A 21,798-nucleotide genomic window follows, 5' to 3' on the forward strand; every position below is an offset into this window, starting at 1 on the left:
TGTTACTAATTTTTTTTTTGAGATGGGGTCTCGCTGTGTTGCCCAGGCTAGAGTGCAGTGATGCAATCATAGCTCACTACAGCCTTGAACTCCTGGGCTCAAGCAATCCTCCTGCCTCAGCCTCTGGAGTAACTGGGACTACAGGCACATGCCACCATGCCCAGATAAGTTTGTTTGGAGACAGAGTTGCACTCTGTCACCCAGGCTGGAGTGCAGTGGCATGATCTCCGCTTACTGCAACCTGTGCCTCCCAGTTCAAGCGATTCTTATGCCTCAGCCTCCCAAGTAGCTGAGACTACAGTTGTATGCCACCGTGCTTGGCTAACTTTTTGTATTTTTTAGTAGAAATGGGGTTTTATCATGTTGCCCAGGCTTGTCTCAAACTCCTGAGCTCAGGCAATCCACCTGCCTCAGCCTCCCAAACTGCTGAGATTACAGGTGTAAGCCACTATGCCCGGCCCCTTGTAAGTTTGTTTTTGTTTTTTTTTAAACGTATTTTTTAGAGACAGGGTCTTGCTACATTGCTCAGGCTGGTGTCAAACTCCTGGTCTCAAGCTGGGTTATAGGCATGAGCCACCATAGCTGGCCTGTTCTTGCTTCTCTGTACATTAATCCCCTACTTAGTTTAAGGTGGATGCATCTGAGTAGCCAAGCCCAGGTCACAGGCGTAGGCTTTAGCTGTAAGGGAGCTTGGGAAAATGAGTAGCTGGCCTTTCACACAAGCACAGAATATTAATATTTTTCTACTCTTTTGCTGTTCTGAGGGGCCTTTTTGAAATAGGACCTAATGAAGGGAAAAGAGAAGCATTGATAAAGTCTAATTAATTGGTGCTATTAGATTTCAGTCAGATAGGTTTTTGGAAGGCTATAAGCATTTAATCATATCTACATCAACCTTTAAAATAAAAATTGTTAACACATAATTTGTATAGAAATAGTTGATATTTTATCGAGTCTTTAAAAAATATCAGGGCAGAAACCTTAACTGGAATAAATATGTCCGTTTGAAAATCCTTGTAACAGTTGTTGAGATTGGTGCCTATGGAATTGTAACTGCATGATGAAATGACATTGATTTTAAACATTGGTTTTTGAGACCAATTTAGTTGGTACAGCCTAAGCTTGGAGAATATTTTGCCAAAACCATCATACTGCATATAATCAATCATCTTCTGGCCAAGCGCCAGCCTACAGCCTCTGATGTCATCAACCTTTCTAGCCCCAACATTGGAAACTGCCAGCATTGGCTGGATCCATGTTTCATTTCTTCAGAAACTGGAAAGATGATTGAGGATTAATCCTTAAGCCATCTTCACCTGGTATGAGCAGGCTGCCTCTCTCCAAAAGGCAAATCAGAAAACTGATGGCTAAGTGGATAGACAGCCAGAGAATGAGCTGTTGGTCTCCACTTCTTGCATATGCCACAAATTTAACATTAAATTCTCGTGAAGTCTCTTCCTTCAGCTTTGGGAGGGGAAGGAACCCAGTTGAACACACCCTTCCCCTCCCCCAAAGAAGAGACAGGGAAAAACTTTCCTCTTTTTGCAAATAATTCATTTCCCAAAACGACGACCTTCCCTCTTTCTCAGTCCCCTTTCATATCTCTTAACGCTTCTCTTCCGCTTCAAAACGTGGGAGTCTTAAAGGATTAAGCCTTCTTTCAACTTGGTTCTAGAAAATTTAGAATTATTTCTTTCTCAACTGTGCATAATTACTATTAAGTAAACTTCAGGGGCAGGAAAAGCTCTCAACCCACAACTTATACCATCCCAATACACATACTATCAAAAATTCCTGTATATTAGAACAAGTATGGGATCTTGAACTGGAAGAAATAAATTCAGGCCTTCGTATTACTTCGCATTTACCAGACTGTTTCCTACTCTGCAGAGTTATTGAGAGGTGAATAAGACAATATAAAAACTATGCAAATGATAGTTTTTATTACTATTACTACAACAATAATAAGGAAACTAGAAATGATATGTATTGTTTGCCAGTGGAACTGTGTCATAGTGTGTGATTTATGCTGTTGCACTAAAGTTTGAAATTGCTTTGTTTTTAATCACATGGTGAAAAGTGTCCTAAACCAGGCACCTGGTTCTCAGCCTTGGCATGATTGGCATTTTGGGCCAGATAGTTCTTTGCTGTGGGCAGCTCTCCTGTGTATTGTCTAGCAGCAGCCCAGACTTCTACCCAATAGATGCCAGTAACACCCCAGCCCCCACCACAGTTGTGACCATCTAAGTTATCTCCAGACATTGCCAAATGTAACCTGGGGGACAAAATTAACCCCAGTTGATAGCTAGTGCCATAAAACAAGGTTTATCCAAATTCATATGAAAAATACTTGGTAATTTCCATGTCATCTTTTTTTATTAAATGTTTTTCTCATTACAGAAGCAATATGTCTTTATTTCAGAAAAAATTAGAGACACAGACAAGCAATTTAAGATAAAATACTATCAGCCAGGTGCGGTGGCTCACGCCTGTAATCCCAGCACTTTGGGAGGCTGAGTTGGGTGGATCACCTGAGGTCAGGAGTTCAAGACCAGTCTGGCCAACATGGTGAAACCCTGTCTCTACTAAAAATAGAAAAAAATAGCTGGGCATGGTGGCACACTCCTGTAATCCCAGCTACCTGGGAGGTGGAGTCAGGAGAATCACTTGAACCTGGGCGGCGGAGGTTGCAGTGAGCTGAAATCATGCCACTGCACTCCAGCCTGGGCGACAGAGCGAGACTCTGTCCAAAAAAAAACTAACAATCTCAGCTACCGAAAGACAACTCATGATGATAATTCTTTTAACCCCCTTTCTAGATAGAAAGATACATACTTAAAATGGAAATGAAGTGAAATACTTTAAGGTTTTTCTTGTTTCATTTTTCCTTTGCTTCAGTTATTTATCAATGAATATGATACAATTCCATTTGAAGCTATATCTTACCTGACTGGGGAGTGTAATTATGGAGGAAGAGTGACAGACGATTGGGACAGACGTCTCCTATTAACCATGCTGGCTGACTTTTATAATCTGTACATAGTTGAAAACCCTCATTATAAGTTTTCTCCCAGTGGAAACTATTTTGCACCTCCTAAAGGCACTTATGAGGACTACATTGAATTCATTAAGGTAATGATGTCACCAAAAATAAGGTTAGATTAATGTGTGATTTTTCTAACAGCAAATGGTGAATGTTCTTCTCTAATGTATAGGTTTAGACAAATATTATGGTTTTAATCAACTTTTAATAAACTTTTTCTAGTAATTACTGAAAATTAGAAAAGTTTGAGTATTCTGTTATTTGATATTGGTTTTTAACCCTTTTTTGGTCTGCACATGTCTGCCTTATGAATTCATGTATTGTAGGAAAGGAAAAACTTTACCCTCTTATGTTCAGTGCCAGGGGCCTGCCAATCAAACTAACAAAAAACAAATTAGCAGGAGAAGAGGCAGTATAGTTTGTATGGATATTAACATTTTTCTGTGCACATGAGCTTTGCAGAAAAGGAGTGAAAACCAAATGATGCAGTTGTACTTGGGCATTTACCATTTTAACAGAGGGTGATAAATTGTAGAGAGACATGACTAGATAAAGGAAAGGAGGTTTAGAGTTCTAGGGGCAATACATTGTGGAAAGTGATTAGGAAATATATGGGGGAAACTAGTGGAAGATAAGGATTATTTTGAGTGGGGTCTATTTATACAGACTCATCTCAGTGCCAGTTCTGTCTCCAGTGAGAAGGGTCATTCTCTTCATCCTGGTACAAGAAAGAAGAAATGTATGCCACAAGTCAAAAATGGAAATTGATGCCCTACTTTTAGACAGATAAGGGGAGGGCAGAGACCTCTTTCTGTATCTGTTGATTATTAATTGCCTTCAACTCACATAACCCCTGTGCCAAAGTAGCATATTTTGGAGTAGCATATCCTGATCATCCCTTTCAGTATCCAGGGAAAATATGATGCATGCTTAATTTGTTTTCTGGTAGAAACTTCCATTTACTCAACACCCTGAGATATTTGGATTACATGAAAACGTTGACATCTCCAAGGATCTTCAACAAACAAAAACCCTCTTTGAGTCCTTGCTCCTCACCCAGGGAGGCTCCAAACAGACAGGAGCCTCAGGAAGTACTGATCAGATTCTGTTAGAAATTACCAAAGATATCCTCAACAAGGTAATGTTTAGCTTAAAATATGTTACTTATAATATAAATAAAAATGATACTGAAATGACAATCTGAAAACTCCATGTACTAGCATTATGATCTTGAGCAAGAACTTTGCCTCTCTAAGCATTAGTCTCCAGATCTGTTAAATGGTGATAATACTACCAGTTTTTTTAAGTTTTTTGAGAACATTAAAGAGATCATGAATTTAAAGTGGCTTATAAAATGCCTGGCATATAGTAAGTTCTTAGTAACTGTGCTAATGTACATATGACTTATATACATTAATGTACGTTATGAGCTAATGTACATATACACCCTAGTATTAGCTATTATTATATAATGGCTGAATTAAGCTAATTATCCATTCTGAGAATAATTTGTGATCTTCAAAATCTATTCTTTTAAAAAGCTCCCTAGTGATTTCGACATTGAAATGGCACTACAGAAGTATCCTGTGAGATATGAAGAAAGCATGAATACTGTGTTAGTACAAGAAATGGAAAGATTTAACAAGTAAGGATCTATATCCCTAGTGATTCAGAAGGCAACTGTCTTCTTATATTAATAAGAAAAATAAAATAGTGTTGAAGTGTTGGGGCAGCGAAAATTTTGAGGGTGGTATGAAGAGATAATAGGTGATGTTTCTCAGGGCTGCTTCAAGCGGGATTGGGGCGGCGTGGGAACCTAGAGTGGGAGAGATTAAGCTGAAGAAAGATTTTGTGGTAAGGGGTGATATTGTAGGGTTGTTAGAAGAAACATTTGTCTTATAGAATTATTGGTGATGGCCTGGATATGGTTTTGTGTGAATTAAAAAACTAAATGGAATAAGAGAAGGAGAAAAACAGGTATTAAAGGACTAAGAATTGGGAGGACCTAGGACATCTAATTAGAGAGTGCCTGAGGAGGTTCAGCATAGCCTTGCCAGCAAAGATTATTTATTTACTTTAAGAGTTAAGAGTGGCGGTTTGGGGATAGCACCAGGAGATATCAGCTGTGATGGCTTGGAGAAACAGTGTAAACCGGCAGTGTAAACAAGAGCAGGGCATTTATGAGTAGTTGAGAACGGTGAATAGGAGTATGACTAGATAGAAGATAGTAGGGATGACAAGTTTTTTGGGGTGCAGTCCAAGTTGGTCTGGTGTCTGGAATGAGACTGGGGCCTAATAAAAAGGAGCGTCTATACAGGAGCTTAAATGGGCTGTACCTTGTAGCATTCTGAGGACAGGCCTGAATTCTGAGAAGGGCAAGTGGTAAAAGTATTGTCCAGTCCTTTTTAAGTTGGTGGCTGAGCTTGGTGAGGTGTGTTTTTAAAAGACCATTAGTTCACTGAATACTAAGAGCCTGAGAAACTGCTTGGGTGATTTGACTAATAAAGGCCGGTCCATTATAGGACTGTATAGAGGTGGGAAGGCCAAACGGAGGAATTATGTCTGACAGAAGGGAAGAAGTGACCGTGGTGGCCTTCTTAGACCCTGTGGGAAAGGCCTCTACCTATCCAAAGTGTCTACTCAGACCAAGAGGTATTTTAGTTTCCTGACTCAGGGCATGTCAAGTAAAGCCAATTTGCCAGTCCTGGGCTGGGGCAAATCCCTGAGCTTGATGTGTAGGGAAGGGAGGGGGCCTGAATAATCCCTGAGAAGTAGTAGAATAGCAGATGGAACATTGAGAAGTTATTTCCTTGAGGATAGAGTTCCACGATGGAAAGGAAATGAGAGGTTCTAAGAGGCGGGTTAGTGGCTTGTACTATAGCATAGCCTGCCTTTGCTGGTGTGTGGCGATTAGGCCTGGTGGAACTGCCATCAGTAAACCAAGTGTGATCAGGGTGAGGAACAGGAAAGAAGGAAATATGGGGAAATGGGGTGAATGTCAGGTGGATCAGAGAGATACAGTCATGGGGGTCAGGTGTGGTATCAGGAATAATGTGGGAGGCCGGATTGAAGTCCGGGCCAGGAACAATGGTAATTGTGGGAGACTCAACAAAGAGTGAGTACAGCTGAAGGAGCTGGGGAGCAGAAAGTATATGTGTCAGGTGTGAGGAAGAAAATAGATTTTGGAAGTTATGAGAACTGTAGAGAGTGAGTTGAGCATAGTTTGTGATTTTAAGGGCCTCTAAAAGTATTAGGGTGGTGGCAGCTGCCGCACGCAGACTTGAGGGCTAGGCAAAACAGTAAGGTCAAGTTGTTTGGATAAAAAGGCTACAGGGTGCAGTCCCGGTTCTTATGTAAGAATTCCAACTGCACAGCCCCGTACTTGGGCTGTGGGTAATGAAAAGGGTTGGGATGAGTCAGGGAGAGCTAGGGTGGGGGCAGTCTCTAAAGCTGTCTTCGAGGAATGGAAAGAGGAGTGGGGAAAGGATTTAGGATCTATGGGGTCAGCTAGGTTTCCTTTTGTGAGTTTATATGTTTTATGGCAAAACCAGGTATCTGAAGTTGAAAGTATCTAACCATGCCCAGGAAGGAAAGGAGTTGTTGTTTTGTAGAAGGTGCTGGGGTTTGAGAGATCAGCTGGACACAATTGGCAGGGAGAGAACATGTGTTTTTATGAGAATTATGCCGAGATAGGTAACAGATGAGGAAGAAATTTGGGCTTGACTGAAGTAATGGGCGCTGTCTGTGAAGCCCTGTGCTAGTATAGCCCAGATAATTTGCTGAGCCTGGTGGGTGTCAGAGTCAGTCCAAGTGAAAGCAAAGAGAGGCTGGGATGAAGGGTGCAAAGGAATAGTAAAGAAAGCATGTTTGAGATCCAGAACAGAATAATGGGTTGTGTAGGGAGGTATTGAGGATAGGAGAGCATATGGGTTTGGCACCATGGGGTGGATAGGCAAAACAATTTGGTTGATAAGGCGCAGATCCTGAACTAACCTGTAAGCCTTGTCTGGTTTTAGGACAGGTAAAATGGAGGAACTGTAAGGGGAGTTTATAGGCTTTAAAAGGCCATGCTGTGGCAGGCGAGTGATAACAGACTTTAATCCTCTTAAAGCATGCTGTGGTATGGGATATTGGCATTAAGCAGGGTAAGGGTGATTGGGTTTAAATGGGATGGTAAGGGGTGCATGATCGGTCGCTAAGGAGGGAGTAGAGGTGTCTTATACTTGTGGGTTAAGCAGGAGATACAAGGGGAGGATGTGAAGGAGGCTTTGAACTGGGGGAAAAGGTGTCAGTGAGGTGTGGCTGTAGCCCAGGAATAGTCAGGGAAGCAGATAATTTAGTTAAAGTGTCTCAGCCTAATAAGGGAACTGGGCAGGTGGGGATAACTAAAAAGGAGTGCTTAAAAGAGTATTGTCTAAGTTGGCACCAGAGTTGGGGAGTTTTAAGAGGTTTAGAAGCCTGGCCGTCAATACCCACAATAGTTATGGAGGCAAGGGAAACAGGCCCTTGAAAAGAAGGTAATGTGGAGTGGGTAGCCTCCATATTGATTAAGAAGGGGACGGACTTACCTTCCACTGTGAGAGTTACCCGAAGCTTGGCGTCCATGATGGTTTAGGGGCTTCTGAGGCGATCGGGCAGTGTCAGTCTTCAGCTGCTAAGCTGAGAAGATCTGGGAAGGAGTCAGTCAGAGAGCCTTGGGCCAGAGTTCCAGGGGCTCTGGGAGTGGCTGCCAGGTGAGTTGAACAGTCCAATTTCCAGTGGGGTCCTGCACAGATGGGACGTGGCTTAGGAGGAATCCTGGGCTGCGGGCATTCCTTGGCACAGTGGCAAGATTTCCAGCACTTGTAACAAGCTCCTGGGGGAGGAGGTTCTGGAGGAATGCCTGGCCGCTGCGGTTCAGGCGTTTTGAAGTTCTTGTGTGCTGGAGATGTGGCTGGGATTTGTCTCACAGTGGAGGCAAGGAATTGCAACTTTTTTCTATTATCGTACACCTTGAAGGCGAGGTTAATTAAGTCCTGCTGTGGGGTTTGAGGGCCAGAATTTAATTTTTGGAGCTTTATTTAAAGTCGGGAGCGGATTGGGTAATAAAATGTATATTGAGAATAAGACGGCCTTTTGACATTTTAGGGTCTAGGGCTGTAAAGCATCTCAGGGTTGCTGCCAAACGGGCCATGAACTGGCTAGGTTTTTCATATTTGATGAAAAAGAGCCTAAACACTAACTGATTTGGGAGAAGTGGGATAAAGAAAAAGGAGCATTAACCTTGACTATGCCTTTAGCTCCAGCCACCTTTTTAAGAGGAAATTGCTGAGCAGGTTGGGGAGGGCTAGTCGTAGAACGAAACTTTAAGCTGGACCGGGTGTGAGGAGGGGAGGTGATAGAAAGATTATAGGGTGGAGGAGCAGAGGCTGAGGAAGAATTGGGACCTAGCTCAGCCTGGCGAGGAGCAGCCTGGGGAGGAGGGGAGAGGTCTGATGGGTCTGTAGAAAAGGAAGATTAGAAAGACTCAGCGACGCTTGGGGTTGGGACTGAGGGGACAGGCGGGAGGGAAAGAAGGAGGGTTTGGGATGAGTCGCATTGGGAACAGAGACTAGGGAGGGAACAACGTGTAAAAGAATGCCTGGACATCAGGCACCTCAGACTGTTTGCCTATTTTACAACGAGAATTATTTAGCTCTTGTAGGATGGAAAAATCAAAAGTGCCGTTTTCTGGCTATTTGGAACCACTGTCGAGTTTGTATTGGGGTTAAGTGGCATTGCAGAAGAAAATAAGGCATTTAGGTTTAGGTCAGGTGTGAGTTGAAGAGGTTTTAAGTTCTTGAGAACACAGGCTAAAGGAGAAGAAGGAGGAATGGAGGGTGGAAGGCTGCCCATAGTGAAGGAGGCAAGCCCAGAGAAAAGAGAGAGTAGAGACATGAAGAGAAGGGGTGGGGGGTGCTTGCCCCCCAGGAAAGTGGAGAAGGGGTAGAGACATGGAGAGAAGGGGTCGGGGGGTTCTTGCCCTCCAGAAAAGCAGAAAAGGGGTAGAGACATGGAGAGAAGGGGTCGGGGGGTTCTGCCCCCCAGAAAAGCAGTACTTGCCGCTAAGGGTGAAGGACCAAGGCAGGCGTCCCTGTGTGGTCAGACACCTCTGAAACGTGGGTGAATAATCAGGCAGGCATCCCCTGCGTGATTAAACACCAAGGGAAGACTGTCTTCCCAAGTCCGTGACCAGCACCGGAGTTTTGGATTCACGGATAAAATACGTCTCCTTTGTCTCTACCAGAAAAGGAAAGGAACTGAAATTGAGAGAAGGGAGAGATTGAAGTGTGGTGCCAAGATTGAAAGGAGAAAGAGGTTGAGGGATAGTAAGAGAGGCTGGAGAAGAGAGTAAAAAAAAGGCTGCTTACCTGATTTAAAATTGGTGAGATATTCCTTGGGCTGGTCGGTCTGAGGACCCGAGGTCGTAGGTGGATCTTTCTCACAGAGCAAAGAGCAGGAGGACAGGGGATTGATCTCCCAAGGGAGGTCCCCTGATCCGAGTCACAGCACCAAATTTCACTCGCGTCTGTGTGGAGAGACTACCAAACAGGCTTTGTGTGAGCAATAAAGCTTTTAATCACCTGGGTGCGGCAGGCTGAGTCCGAAAAGAGAGGTTTTGTCAGTGAAGGGAGATAGGGGTGGGGCTGTTTTATAAGATTTGGGCAGGTGAAGGAAAGTTACAGTCAAAGGGTGGTTGTTCTCTGGCGGGCAGGAGTGGGGGTCACAAGGTGCTCAGTGGGGGAGGTTTTTGAGCCAGGATGAGCCAGGAAAAGAAATTTCACAAGGTAATGTCATCAGTTAAGGCATGGACCAGCCATTTTCACTTCTTTTGTGGTGGAATGTCATCAGTTAAGGCAGGAACAGGCCATTTAAATTTCACTTCTTTTGTGATTCTTCAGTTACTTCAGGCCATCTGGATGTACACGTGCAGGTCACAGGGGATATGATGGCTTAGCTTGGGCTCAGAGGCCTGACAGCAACTATCCAAAGTCAATAAAAACACACAATGGTATTGAGCCGAAAAGACTATTAAATCCTGTCATTTCATTGGAATTTTCCCCTTTTAAAAAGTTCTGGCCAGGCTCAGTGACTCATACTATAATCCCAACACTTTATGAGGCCGAGGCAGGAGGATCGCTTGAGCCCTGAAATCCCAGCTTCGGAAACATGGTAAAACCCCGTCAACAAAAATTTAAAAATTATCCAGGCGTGGTGGCGGGCGCCTGTAGTCTCAGCTATTTGGGAGGCCGAGGTGGGAGAATCGCTTGAGCCTGGGAGATGGAGGCTGCAGTGAGCAGAGATCGTGCCACTGCACTCCAGCCTGCGTTACACAGTGAGACCTTGTCTCAAAAAAAAAAAAAGAAAGAAAGAAAAAGTTCCATATCTTCTGTCTCAGAAGAGAGGGTATCTTTTTTTTTTTTTTTTTTTTTTGAGCTGGTGTCTCGCTCTGTTGCCCAGGCTGGAGTGCAGTAGCAAGATCTGGGCTCACTGCAAGCTCTGCCTCCTGGGTTCACGCCATTCTCCTGATTCAGCCTCCTGAGTAGCTGGGACTACAGGCGCCCACCACCACGCCTGGCTAATTTTTAGTAGAGATGGGGTTTCACCATGTTAGCCAGATGGTCTCGATTTCCTGACCTTGTGATCCACCCGCGTCAGCCTCTCCAAGTGTTGGGATTACAGACGTGAGCCACCACGCCCGGCTGAGAGGGTATCTTTTAAAATGTAAAAATGATGATGAAAAGAGATCTGTTATTATTGGTTTAAAATATTTATTAATCATAACTTCTCATCCATCTGTTAACTATTCTTCTTAGGAATTAGAGACAGAATAAACATTAGCTAGACCTATGTGTAGTCACATCTTTTGTCATTTTTCTGCTACCTGGCCAGGCGCAGTGGCTCACGTAATCCCAGCACTTTGGGAGGCCGAGGCAGGTGAATCACCTGAGGTCAGGAGTTTGAGACCAGCCTGGCCAACATGGTGAAACCCCTTCTCTACTAAAAATACAGAAATTAGCTGGGTGTGGTGGTGCATGCCTGCAATCTCAGCTATGCAGGAGGCTGAGGCAGGAGAATTGCTTGAACCTGGGAGGGGGAGGTTGCAGTGAGCTGAGATCGTGCCACTGCACTCCAGCCTGGGCAACAGAGTGAAACTCTGTCTCAAAAAAAAAAAAGAATATATATATATATATGTATATTATATATATATAAAAACACCTGATGCCTTAGTTAATTCAGCATTTCTTATACAAAGGTTATATTTATATATATATAATAACACACTATCTCTCAGCTGCTCAGGCTTCTAGCCTAAAAACTTTCACTACAAGTATATTTATGGTGTTCTTAACAAGTTGGGCCTAAGTGCAAGTAAAGTATTTGCAAGTGTATAAATGAATATACAATTTATGTTTTCATGCAGTGTTTCCTTAGTTTCAGCCATTGCACGACATCATTACAGCTTTTTCATATTTGCCTGTCACCTGAAATATTATTTACCTAATATTTTTCCTTAAATCATTCTCTGCTTAAATTAGCCAGGTCCTAAGCAAAAATAGCCAGAAAGCAAAAATTTTGATATGCTAGTTGTATTACTTTCTATATTTTAAAATATGTATGTAATGATTAAAATGAAAAATGTTCATACATGTATCACTTAACATTAGCTCACATACCACCACATGGGAGGTGACACATTTTGGGAAGCAATCCCATAAAGCTGGGAATGAAATTCCTGCTGTTCTTCTTCTGGAAAGACTGTATGTTGATATCATCATATATGTTGATGACAGTTTCTTTCATTGCAGTTTAATTATAACTATACGTAACACTCTACGGGACCTTGAAAAAGCTATTAAGGGCGTGGTTGTGATGGATTCTGCATTGGAGGCACTCTCCGGCAGCTTACTTGTTGGAAAGGTTCCAGAAATATGGGCCAAACGTTCATACCCAAGCCTTAAGCCCCTAGGAAGTTACATCATAGATTTCCTAGCCCGGTTGAACTTTTTACAGGTAAAAGTGTGTGTGTGTGTGTGTGTGTGTGTGTGTGTGTGTAAAATACATTTCTAAATATGTAAAATATACAGGCACATGTAAAATTTTATTTTTTGGGTTAACTGGGGAGATATTAGTTGTTGGCTGTGGTCACTTGAGTGTCTCTGAGTTGAATGAAATGTGATGAGTAGCTTTGTGATAGTCTGATGAAAATTTTAGAATATTGAAAAATATACACATTTCAAAGTACTGAGTGGAAAATTAAAATTATACTTCATCCAAACCAATGTAATATGTGACATTTATATTTTTCAAAATTCTAAGTTTGTGGTTTTCTGAGACCAAGATTCTAAGTTTGTAGTCCTCTAAGACCACAGTTTAAAGTTGTCTTGTGGTTTTAATACTGATGGTAAGTCAAAAATCCTGAGGCTTGCATTTTTTTTTTTTTTTTTTTTTTGAGACAGGGTCTTGCTCTGTCATCCAGGCTGGAGTGCGGTGGTGTGATCTTAGCTCACTGTAATCTCAAACTCCTGGGATCCTCTTGAATAACTGGAACTACAGGCATGTGCCACCATACGTGGCTAATTTTACTTTTTGTAGAGATGGAGTCTCACCAAGTACTCCACGCTCGTCCCTCACTCCTGACCTCAAGCAGTCCTCCCACCTTGGCCTCCCAAATCACTGGGATTACAGGCCAGAGGCTTGGGTTTATCAATAATTGGCCATTGTCTTTAAATCAGTGCCTCTTATCTCAGAAAACCAGGGAAAAGATAAATATTTTGAATGCCCCCTCTGCCCTCCCCCCAGCACAAACATCAGACAGAACACTGCATTTCCTTCTCAACTCCACTGCCTGCCCCCATTCTATGGTTGTTATTTATGAAGGAGTATGGGGTGAGGAGGATCCCAAAACTATTTTTTTTTTTGGAAATTCACAAAGGTATATGATCTTTCAGTGTTCAGTTGCCTTTTTATTGCACAAAAGCTTTATTTGTTTCACTGTATAAGCTAATCATAAAATAACCAGTGCTTGTAAGAATGTAGAGAGACAGACTTTCTCCTATATCGCTTTAAAATTTTTGCCAATCTGATAGGTCAACCATATCTTGCTGTTTCCATTCGACTTTCTTTAATGACTAGTGAGCCTATGCTTCTTTAGTATGTGTGCTTTCCATTTGTGGTGTGTGTAGGTGTGTGTGTGTATTGTCAATTCATATTGTAGGCCCATTTTTCTTTTGTATTATTTATCAATTGATAGCTTTTCATGTAGATTATATGTTTAACAAAAGGAATAATATAAAACAGAATATTGAAAGGGTTTCCTCCATTGTTCTCTTACCCTTACAGAAGCTATAGTTCTCATTATCTTTCTTTCTCCTGGACTCTTCTTTACCTCCTAATGGTTCCTAGAGTTAACAAGTTAAGCAAATGAGTCATCTGAATTTTCTATTATTTCTGTCTTGGGTGCAACTGACTGGGGCCAGCGTCATGGTCAGTAAAACAATTTACCAAGACAGTCGTAGGTAAAGAAAGGCAGATTTATTAGAGAAAGTAAGAAAATACATTGCAAGAGTGCACTGGGCAGCACAGCAGAGAAGAGGCTATCTGCAAAGAACCAGGGGCTGGAGGGAAGTTTTGTAGGGTGGTACTAGAGGGGCTACGCAGAACGAGGTGGTGCTGCTCGGGCTACAGGCACAGCAAGGTATTTGGAAACAAGATGTGCTAGTGGATTGTCTGTAATGAGACATTTTTCAGAACAATTGTTCTCCCCCACCTGGGGCCTTTTCCTCGTTGTTAGAGGACTCTACACTTTCCTCATTTCTCTCTCACTGTTCACCCTATCGGTTTCCTTTTTAGTCAGTTCAGGCTGCTATAAAAAAGCAAAATATACTAGATAACTTAAAGAACAGACATTTATTTCTCACAGCTCTGGAGGCTGGAAAGTCTGAGATCAAGATGTCGTCATGGTCAGGTTATTGATGACAGCTCTCCTGGTTCACGATGAGAGAAAAAGACAGAGAAAAATGTCTCTTCTGTTTCTTCTTATAAGGGTGCTAATCCTATCATGAGGGTTCCACCCTTATGACCTAATTACCTCCCAAAGGCTCCATCTCCAAATACCATCACCTTGGAGATGAGGGTTTCAATCTGTGAATTTTGGAGGAAAACAAACATTCAGTCCATAGCCTCTTCGCATTCTCTCCTTCCCGTGCCTTTTTTTTAAAAAAAACTTTTTGCACACTGCCTAAAATCCCAGTGTAAATCCTGATCTAACACTTACCTATCTTTGTGACTTTTAGCAAGTTACTCTTCTTTCTGTACCCCAGTTTCTTCATCTGTAAAATGAGAGAAATAATATTCAACTCACTGTTATTTTATAGAGTAAATGAGGCAATGCATATGAAATGCTTAGCACAGTGCCTGGCATGTACTAAGCACTTAGTAAATGGTAGCTAATTCAGAGGTAGTACAAGTAGCTGACCACAGACACTAATGACACCCTGGGATAAAGGAAGCCATGGGCGAGTGGGTTTTCTGAATGCTTGCCTTGTGGGTCTTTACAGCCTTCTTGTGCTTGGTGCTCGCTCTGCTTGGTTTTGCCCTTATCAGACTTCATCTCTTTCTCTGCCTCTTCTTGACCTGATAGCTTGTACTGTTGTAGCATCTCCAGCAGCAGTTTGTTCTCTTCCTCCTAGAGAGCAAAACTGGCTTCTTCCCAGAGTGTATTGCCTGCTCAGAGACAAAGTCCATTTCATTGATTCATCTGTTCATTTCATAAATATGAATTGAGACCTCATTTTATTCAAAGCACCTTGTTGCGTGTTCTGTGGTAAAAAGATAATTACAACAAAAGTCCTGCCCTGAAGCTGCCAAGAGCTTACAGGGAGACAAGCCATGTATCTAAAGAAAATTAGTACACTATAGTAAGGGATGTTCCATAAAAGACCAACATGTAAAATGCTCTGGGATTGCAAAGAAGGGAGAGAGTTCTTATGGCACAAGAAAGCAGAGATTGTTTCATGGATGAGGTAGCATTTAAGTGGGATTTAAAGAATGAATGGTTTAGATACTGCAAAGAAAGGAAAGAGATCGCTATGTAGCTTGTGGGATAAAAGGCACTGTACCACTTTGGATTAATTCCATTATAAGTAACAAAAATTCTGACATAAACAAAAATAAAGTTTGTTCCCTCACGTAACTGCAAACTCCAGGAGCTAAAGTGGCTTCAGGTAACATTTGACCAGGGTGCAAACACGGATATCTTGTCCTGGCTTCTTGCACTTCATCTGTTGTCTCCATTCCCTTTGAGTAAACTCCATCCTCAGGCTGTCATCTGATGGTAGCAAGATAGCAACAGCAACTCTGGCCTCACATCCACACAACTTTGAGGAGTTAAGAGTGAGTCTTTTCTCCAAAAGTCCCAGCAAGAGTTTCTGCATCTCTGGCTTTGATTGGGTCACATGTCCATTTCTGAATCAGTCACAGGCTGGAGGTATGACTGGCCAGGTGTGAGTCACCAGCCTACCCTGCAAGGCTAGGTGGAGTTCTACCACCAGATGTGCCTGGACTGAGAAGCTTGGACTGAGAAGGATGGTATCACTTTAAGATAGGCAGGAAAACAACAAATGTCCACCCGGCACAAAGAGACCAGCAAATAGTCTAGTCCCTTTAGTCCAGTCCAGATTAGAATGCAGGATGCCTGAAAGAAGTAAAAGAGATATAATAGAACTGAAAATACATTGGGGCTGGATTGTGAAGTATCTATGTTTTTGGTTTGTTTGTTTATGTGAAGTATCTTGAATAGGAGATCAAGAGGCTTAAGCTTTAATTTGGTGCATCACTGAACAATTTGGTAGGTCACTGATGCTACACTGATGCAAGATGCTACATCTGATCCAAATTCTGCACAGTGAGTTATATTCTGGCAGCATTCTTCTGGATAGATTGAGCAGAAAGGGAAGAAGCAAGAAGACAGCACGCACTGGTACAGAAAGAAGACCATGAATAGCTGAACTGGAGTGAGGGCAGTGGACACAGAGACAAGGGGTTTAAGAGGGTTAAGGAACTGGGGGCCGAGTGCGGTGGCTGACACCTGTGATCCCAGGACTTTGGGAGGCCGAGGTGGGCAGATCACTTGAAGTCAGGAGTTCCAGACCAGCCTGGCCAACATGCTGAAACCCCATCTCTACTAGAAATACAAAAATTAGCCAGGCATGGTGGTGCACGCTTGTAATCCCAGCTACTCAGGAGGCTGAGACAGGAGAATCACTCGAACCCAGGAGGCAGAAGCTGCAGTGAGCTAAGATCATGCCACTGCACTCCATCCTGGGTGACAGTGCGCAATTTCATCTCAAAAAAAAAAAAAATAGGGTTAAGGAACTGGAATCAACAAATGAGGTCTATAATTAGACAATGTGTAAGATGTCTAACGATGGTTGCTTTTGAGTGGGATGATATAATAAAGCATCAAATAATTTACATTTGGCTTTTGCAGAAGATTTGACTCTTCAAACTATGTTTCATTCATGTTAATGCTCAAATTGTTTTGAGTTTTCCAAGACAAGTAGAAGGGGAAAGAGGTGGGAGGGCCAAGGTAGGCTGTGTGTTTGACGTCAGGGAAGAGGGCCTCGTGGTGGAAAATGTGGGCAACATAAGCAAAAACCAGAATCAGGAATTGTACATCAGGTGGCACTTGCATAACTTTAAAAACTGACATAATGTGTTTTGTTTTCCCTTTATAGGAGTGGTATAATTCAGGAAAACCTTGTGTGTTTTGGCTGTCAGGTTTCTTTTTCACTCAGGCCTTTTTAACTGGAGCTATGCAGAATTATGCCAGAAAATATACTACCCCTATTGATTTGCTAGGATATGAATTTGAGGTATAGTAACTCCTTAAAGTCAACAGTATATCATTACATTAAGTCATGTATTTAAACCGAGTTTATATATTGTAACCCATTGTAAGCAATTTTACTTCATTCTTTGTGTTGTAAGAATATTTGTCTTGCTATCCCTTAGAACTTTTATATATTGCAATATTTGATTTAAATAATCCAATGCTGTTCTTCTACTTTAGCAAAAAATATTATGAGGTACAGTACAATTTGATAAAATACTTCAAAAAGAAGTACTTTTATACTTTTTTACAAACTATGGCTGAAAAAATGTATAGTTTAACAAGCTGTTATACAATAAAGTTTCCCTGAATGTGTTCTGAATATTTCGCTAATGTGTTCTTTATGAGATGAAGTTGTCTGGTGAGGATCACTGCTAGTGTGTGCCTATCCCTTCAGGTTATCCCATCTGATACATCTGACACATCACCAGAAGATGGTGTTTATATCCACGGATTGTATCTCGATGGCGCACGCTGGGACCGAGAAAGGTCAGTGGTTTCAGCTGTCAGGACCTCTTCATTTGTAGCTGAATCATAGATAAGCAATCTGTTGCTTTAAAAAACAAAACAAACAAAAAAAAAAAGTCCTCTTTTAAGGCAAGTAATAATAATATCAGAACTCTCACATAAATCATTAGTCAAGCTGGGGCAACTGACAAGTTGTTATTTTTTAGGTGCTGAATAATTTTTAGTCAATATTTCAGTAGTCTTATTAGTAGAAAAGTTAGCTGAAAATTATTTTCCTGCCTATTCCATTTTATAACAGTTGCCTTCTATTTTGTAATGTGTAGGACTACCTCACTTTTAAACAGTTTACAGTTAGTTATAATGAAGTTCACCTTTCTGTTACTGAATGGGAAACCTTTTCTTGCATTTTGATGAGATAATAAATAAATATTTACAATAAATATTGAATTTCCTGCTTCACTCAGGAAATTAAGCAATACTATTCCTGTTTAAAATATATGGGATAGAGAGAAGGAGAGAAAGTTTCCCTTGGAGCCCTGGCCTCATGGACAGTCATTAAAAATTGGCAGACATTGATATGTGTCCACTGTTTACCCTTTGCCTTTCCATCGTCTTTTGTTTCTCTCAATTCTTCATTGCCATTTTCTCATTTTCTTTTTTTACATTTCTTTTTCTCTATGCCTCTAGTCCTTTCTTTTAGTAAAAGCCAATATCTAAGTAGCAATCTGTTCTTAGAAGCAAATTTCATAAGTTATTTCTAATAATTTCTGTCAATTTCTCTTTACAGTGGATTGCTTGCTGAACAATATCCCAAACTTCTGTTTGACCTGATGCCCATCATATGGATAAAACCAAGTAAATATTCTCTCAACAAAATTTATTTGAAGTTTAGGGAGAATAAGGATGGATATTATACACTGCTCCCCAAAATAAGTTTTTGCTCAAAACTTTTAGGATCTAGCTTAATTATAATAAACATTGATAGAATATTTACATTAGAAATTATTATTATCTCTTTGTGTGTATGGCATTTATATTATTTTGGGAATACCATGCTGCTTTTTTATGCTCGTAGCCTATGGGATATGTCATTCTTTTCAGCCCCTCCCCCCACTTCTACAAGGGGGTTCACAGACTGAACAGCTGCCCATCCATATTTTGATTCTGAATTTCCTTTGCACATTGCTCAGAGGCACAAATTAGCTTGACACAGTCTCCAGTTAGTGACTAGCATTTTCTGGCTATAAGAAACTGCTAGGCCTAGGAGCCAGCCAGGTGCCCCAAGGCATAGATGTTGCCAGCCACATGGGGTGGGGGCCAATTTTGCCCCATTTAGGAAACTGCTCGCTCCTCCCCTGCTTCTGCCATCATCTTTCTACAAGTCTGGAAAAAAAAGTCTCATTCTTTTGTTTTCTCTTCTCTAACTTTTTAATTCTTAAATAACAACAATTTCTTAAATGAAAATATTTACCGATCACCCAGAATCACCATCCAACCTATCAAATATTCTCATTATTAATGTGGTTCAGTTATAACTATGAGAAACATGACCTTAGTTTGGAAAGACTCTTAATATCTTTTATCTGGCTTTTTGGGGATTGTATACGGTTTCTTTTCGTGAATTGGTAGAGTTGGCCTGTTTTTCTTATTATTTACCTGCTAAAAACAAATAGAAACGTCAGCTTCTTCTAATGTGTGGGTTTCTTGGATTAGAGCTCTAAGCAGTTGTATTTCTTCTTTTGAGTCTCCCCCACTACCTATACTGTATTTTATTCCTTCATCCCTCCCTTCTCATTCTTCCCTCCCAAATCCTCTTGAGTTTTCTCATGCCTGTTAAGCAGTCAGAACTTTAAAGTCTATTCCTGTCTTCCACACCTAGAATCATGCACCATACAAAATACTTGCCTTCGGCCGGGCGCAGTGGCTCACACCTATAATCCCAGCGCTTTGGGAGGCCGAGGTGGGCAGATCACGAGGTCGGGTTCGTGATCTGCCAACATAGTGAAACCCCGTCTCTACTAAAAATACAAAAATTAGTGAGGCGTGGTGGCAGGCCCCTGTAGTCCCACCTACTCAGGAGGCTGAGACAAGAGAATCACTTGAACCTGGGGGGCAGAGGTTGCAGTTAGCTGAGACTGTGCCACTGTACTCCAGCCTAGGTGACACAGCGAAACTCGGTCTCAAAAAAAAAAGAAAAGAAATACTTGCCTTGTTTCACAACCGTAATACTATATGTAATGTGAAAAAAAATATGCTGTAAAACCTTCATATATCACAATTATGATCTTAGATTTAGTTCTGGCCATTTTATTACAAGATAAATAGTTCTTTTCGTACCAATGGCTGTTTTTCCCTTTATCAAATGAATATATTTCTTTTTTTTTTTCAAGCTCAAAAATCTCAGATTATAAAGTCGGATGCCTATGTCTGTCCCCTCTACAAGACAAGTGAACGTAAAGGAACTCTTTCCACTACGGGACATTCTACTAACTTTGTCATTGCAATGTTGTTAAAAACAAACCAACCTACTCAGCACTGGATCAAGCGCGGGGTTGCTTTGCTTTGTCAGTTGGATGACTAAATTGGACAAATGTGTAAAACATCCAAAAGTTTTTTTAAAAAACCTGTCCTACTTAAAATATATACATTATAAAACCAAGTATCTTGGTGTTATTCTTTTAAATGGTCTTTGCAAACACTCATTGCATTGTTCTCCTTTCTGAGGAGAACTTTTTGAAGTTTTGATTGTATGTGAAAAATAGATTTGGGGATTAAATGGATAAAATTTAACAAATATCAGGAATTATCTCCTTCACAAATGTCAAGTCATTCCTTCAGCTTCAGTATAGTTTACTTTCCACTCTCCTACCTAATTATACATAAATATTTCAAATACATAAATTAAGAAATTATAAATATGGAAAATATTAAAACAGTTACACAACTATACCTCTTTATTTCTTACCTCTAAGACATCGGTTCCATTTCTCACCACATCCTTGTGACTAGGAAAGGAAACTCAAAGCTGCGAAGTTGGCCTGCAAAGGCAGTAGGATGGCTTGAGGGCAGTCCGAACTTCTACACCTGCAGTGAGAGTGTGCTTCTCAGCATTTGCTTCATATTTAATTTGAAATGTCAAGTGGTTCCTTTGCTTTTTTTAGTGTATATTAACAATTTAAAAATATTTCAACAAAACAGAATTTTGGTCAAAATTTTATCTTGTGTAGAGTGAATTCTTCCCTTAGGATTCCAAGGACACTGAAGGCCACAGTTCTGCAACCCAAGGAAAATGTAGTCATAGCTACCTAGTGAATCTAGTACATTGGGACAGTCACTTTGGATAATTGGGTCAGAGCAAAATGTTTGGGTTCTCTTAAATGAAAAATTGATTGTGGTTTGCAGTGGCTATGTGCATGAATTCTCTTTGCATGGCCAACCCCCTGCAAAAGCATTTTATCCCAGGAACAAAATATTTAATCCTTTAAATTTGATGAATGTAGCAGTGAAGAAAAGAGATCATGTTTCCAAAAAGAGCTAAACCACATGTAAAAAACAAGGAGAATGTGCCAGACTGTCTTATGATGAAGTATTTATAGTAAAGCTATTAATGGAATGGTCACTACAGGGGAGAGGAGATCCTAAATATAAATGAAAATTCTGAGGCTTACATGTGTTAGTCCTTAACAGTGAAAACTTCAGTGCTGTCCTAGAGGATAAAACAAAAGGTAAAAAGTCTTTGAAATGTGACCAAATGTATTCTATGCTAAAACTGACATTTTTCTTTTAAAACCATTTAGATATTGCCTAGTAAGATACATTTGTTTTTACTACTGCTGTATCTATGTTGTAATTATGAGAATACATTTGTTCCTATAACATGTTTATTTTTAATGTTTATTAAGTAAAATATTATTTTCAGCATCACACTCACTGTGTGTAGGAAAGATATTATTTTGAATGAGTGCTACAATCACTGTGAAAGACTCACAAGCCAAGTTGAACAGATCAATTAGAGTGTTGTCAGTGTTAGAGTGGCACTAACCAAAGTCTTATTTGAAAGGTGGTTTTTCCTGGATAAGCTTTAAGTCAATGGCTACTCATGGAAACTTCTAATTTTTGTTGAATCTGTGGCAGTCCAGAAAACTCTTTTAAGTTTATAGAAATTTTTTAGTGAATATTTTGTTTCCTAAATTTTGTATATTTTTCATTTGTTAATCCTACCAATTTTCTAGGTTTCTGAATTTCATTTGTAATTTTAAGCAGTTGATCTCTTCACAACTGGAAAAATATTTTTAATTCACTCTGACTTTAAAGTAAACCTGTCCACGTTTCACATGGATAATTACACCAACGATGAAGACACAGATGAAGACTT

The 21,798-nt window shown here is 40.8% G+C and overlaps 1 protein-coding gene across 4 annotated transcripts in view; it reads left to right on the forward strand.

Annotated features, from left to right (window-relative positions):
• DNAH12 (dynein axonemal heavy chain 12) overlaps window positions 1-20,082 on the forward strand; it is a 269,970-nt gene extending 249,888 nt beyond the window's left edge. For 3 of the 4 annotated variants that reach the window (XM_054551999.2, XM_054552000.2, XM_063722056.1), the window contains 8 exons: window positions 2,899-3,132; window positions 3,993-4,181; window positions 4,585-4,688; window positions 11,872-12,076; window positions 16,801-16,938; window positions 17,353-17,444; window positions 18,211-18,278; window positions 19,814-20,082. In XM_054551999.2, coding sequence (XP_054407974.1) covers window positions 2,899-3,132; window positions 3,993-4,181; window positions 4,585-4,688; window positions 11,872-12,076; window positions 16,801-16,938; window positions 17,353-17,444; window positions 18,211-18,278; window positions 19,814-20,004 — 1,221 coding nt within the window. In that variant the 3' untranslated portion in view covers window positions 20,005-20,082. Of the gene's footprint in view, window positions 1-2,898; window positions 3,133-3,992; window positions 4,182-4,584; window positions 4,689-11,871; window positions 12,077-16,800; window positions 16,939-17,352; window positions 17,445-18,210; window positions 18,279-19,813 lie in introns of those variants that run through there. The other variant, XM_054552001.2, reaches the window with a different exon arrangement.
• Window positions 20,083-21,798: the final 1,716 nt, after the last annotated feature.

Source organism: Pongo abelii, chromosome 2 (assembly GCF_028885655.2).
Source record: "Pongo abelii isolate AG06213 chromosome 2, NHGRI_mPonAbe1-v2.0_pri, whole genome shotgun sequence".
Taxonomy (NCBI): domain Eukaryota; kingdom Metazoa; phylum Chordata; class Mammalia; order Primates; family Hominidae; genus Pongo; species Pongo abelii.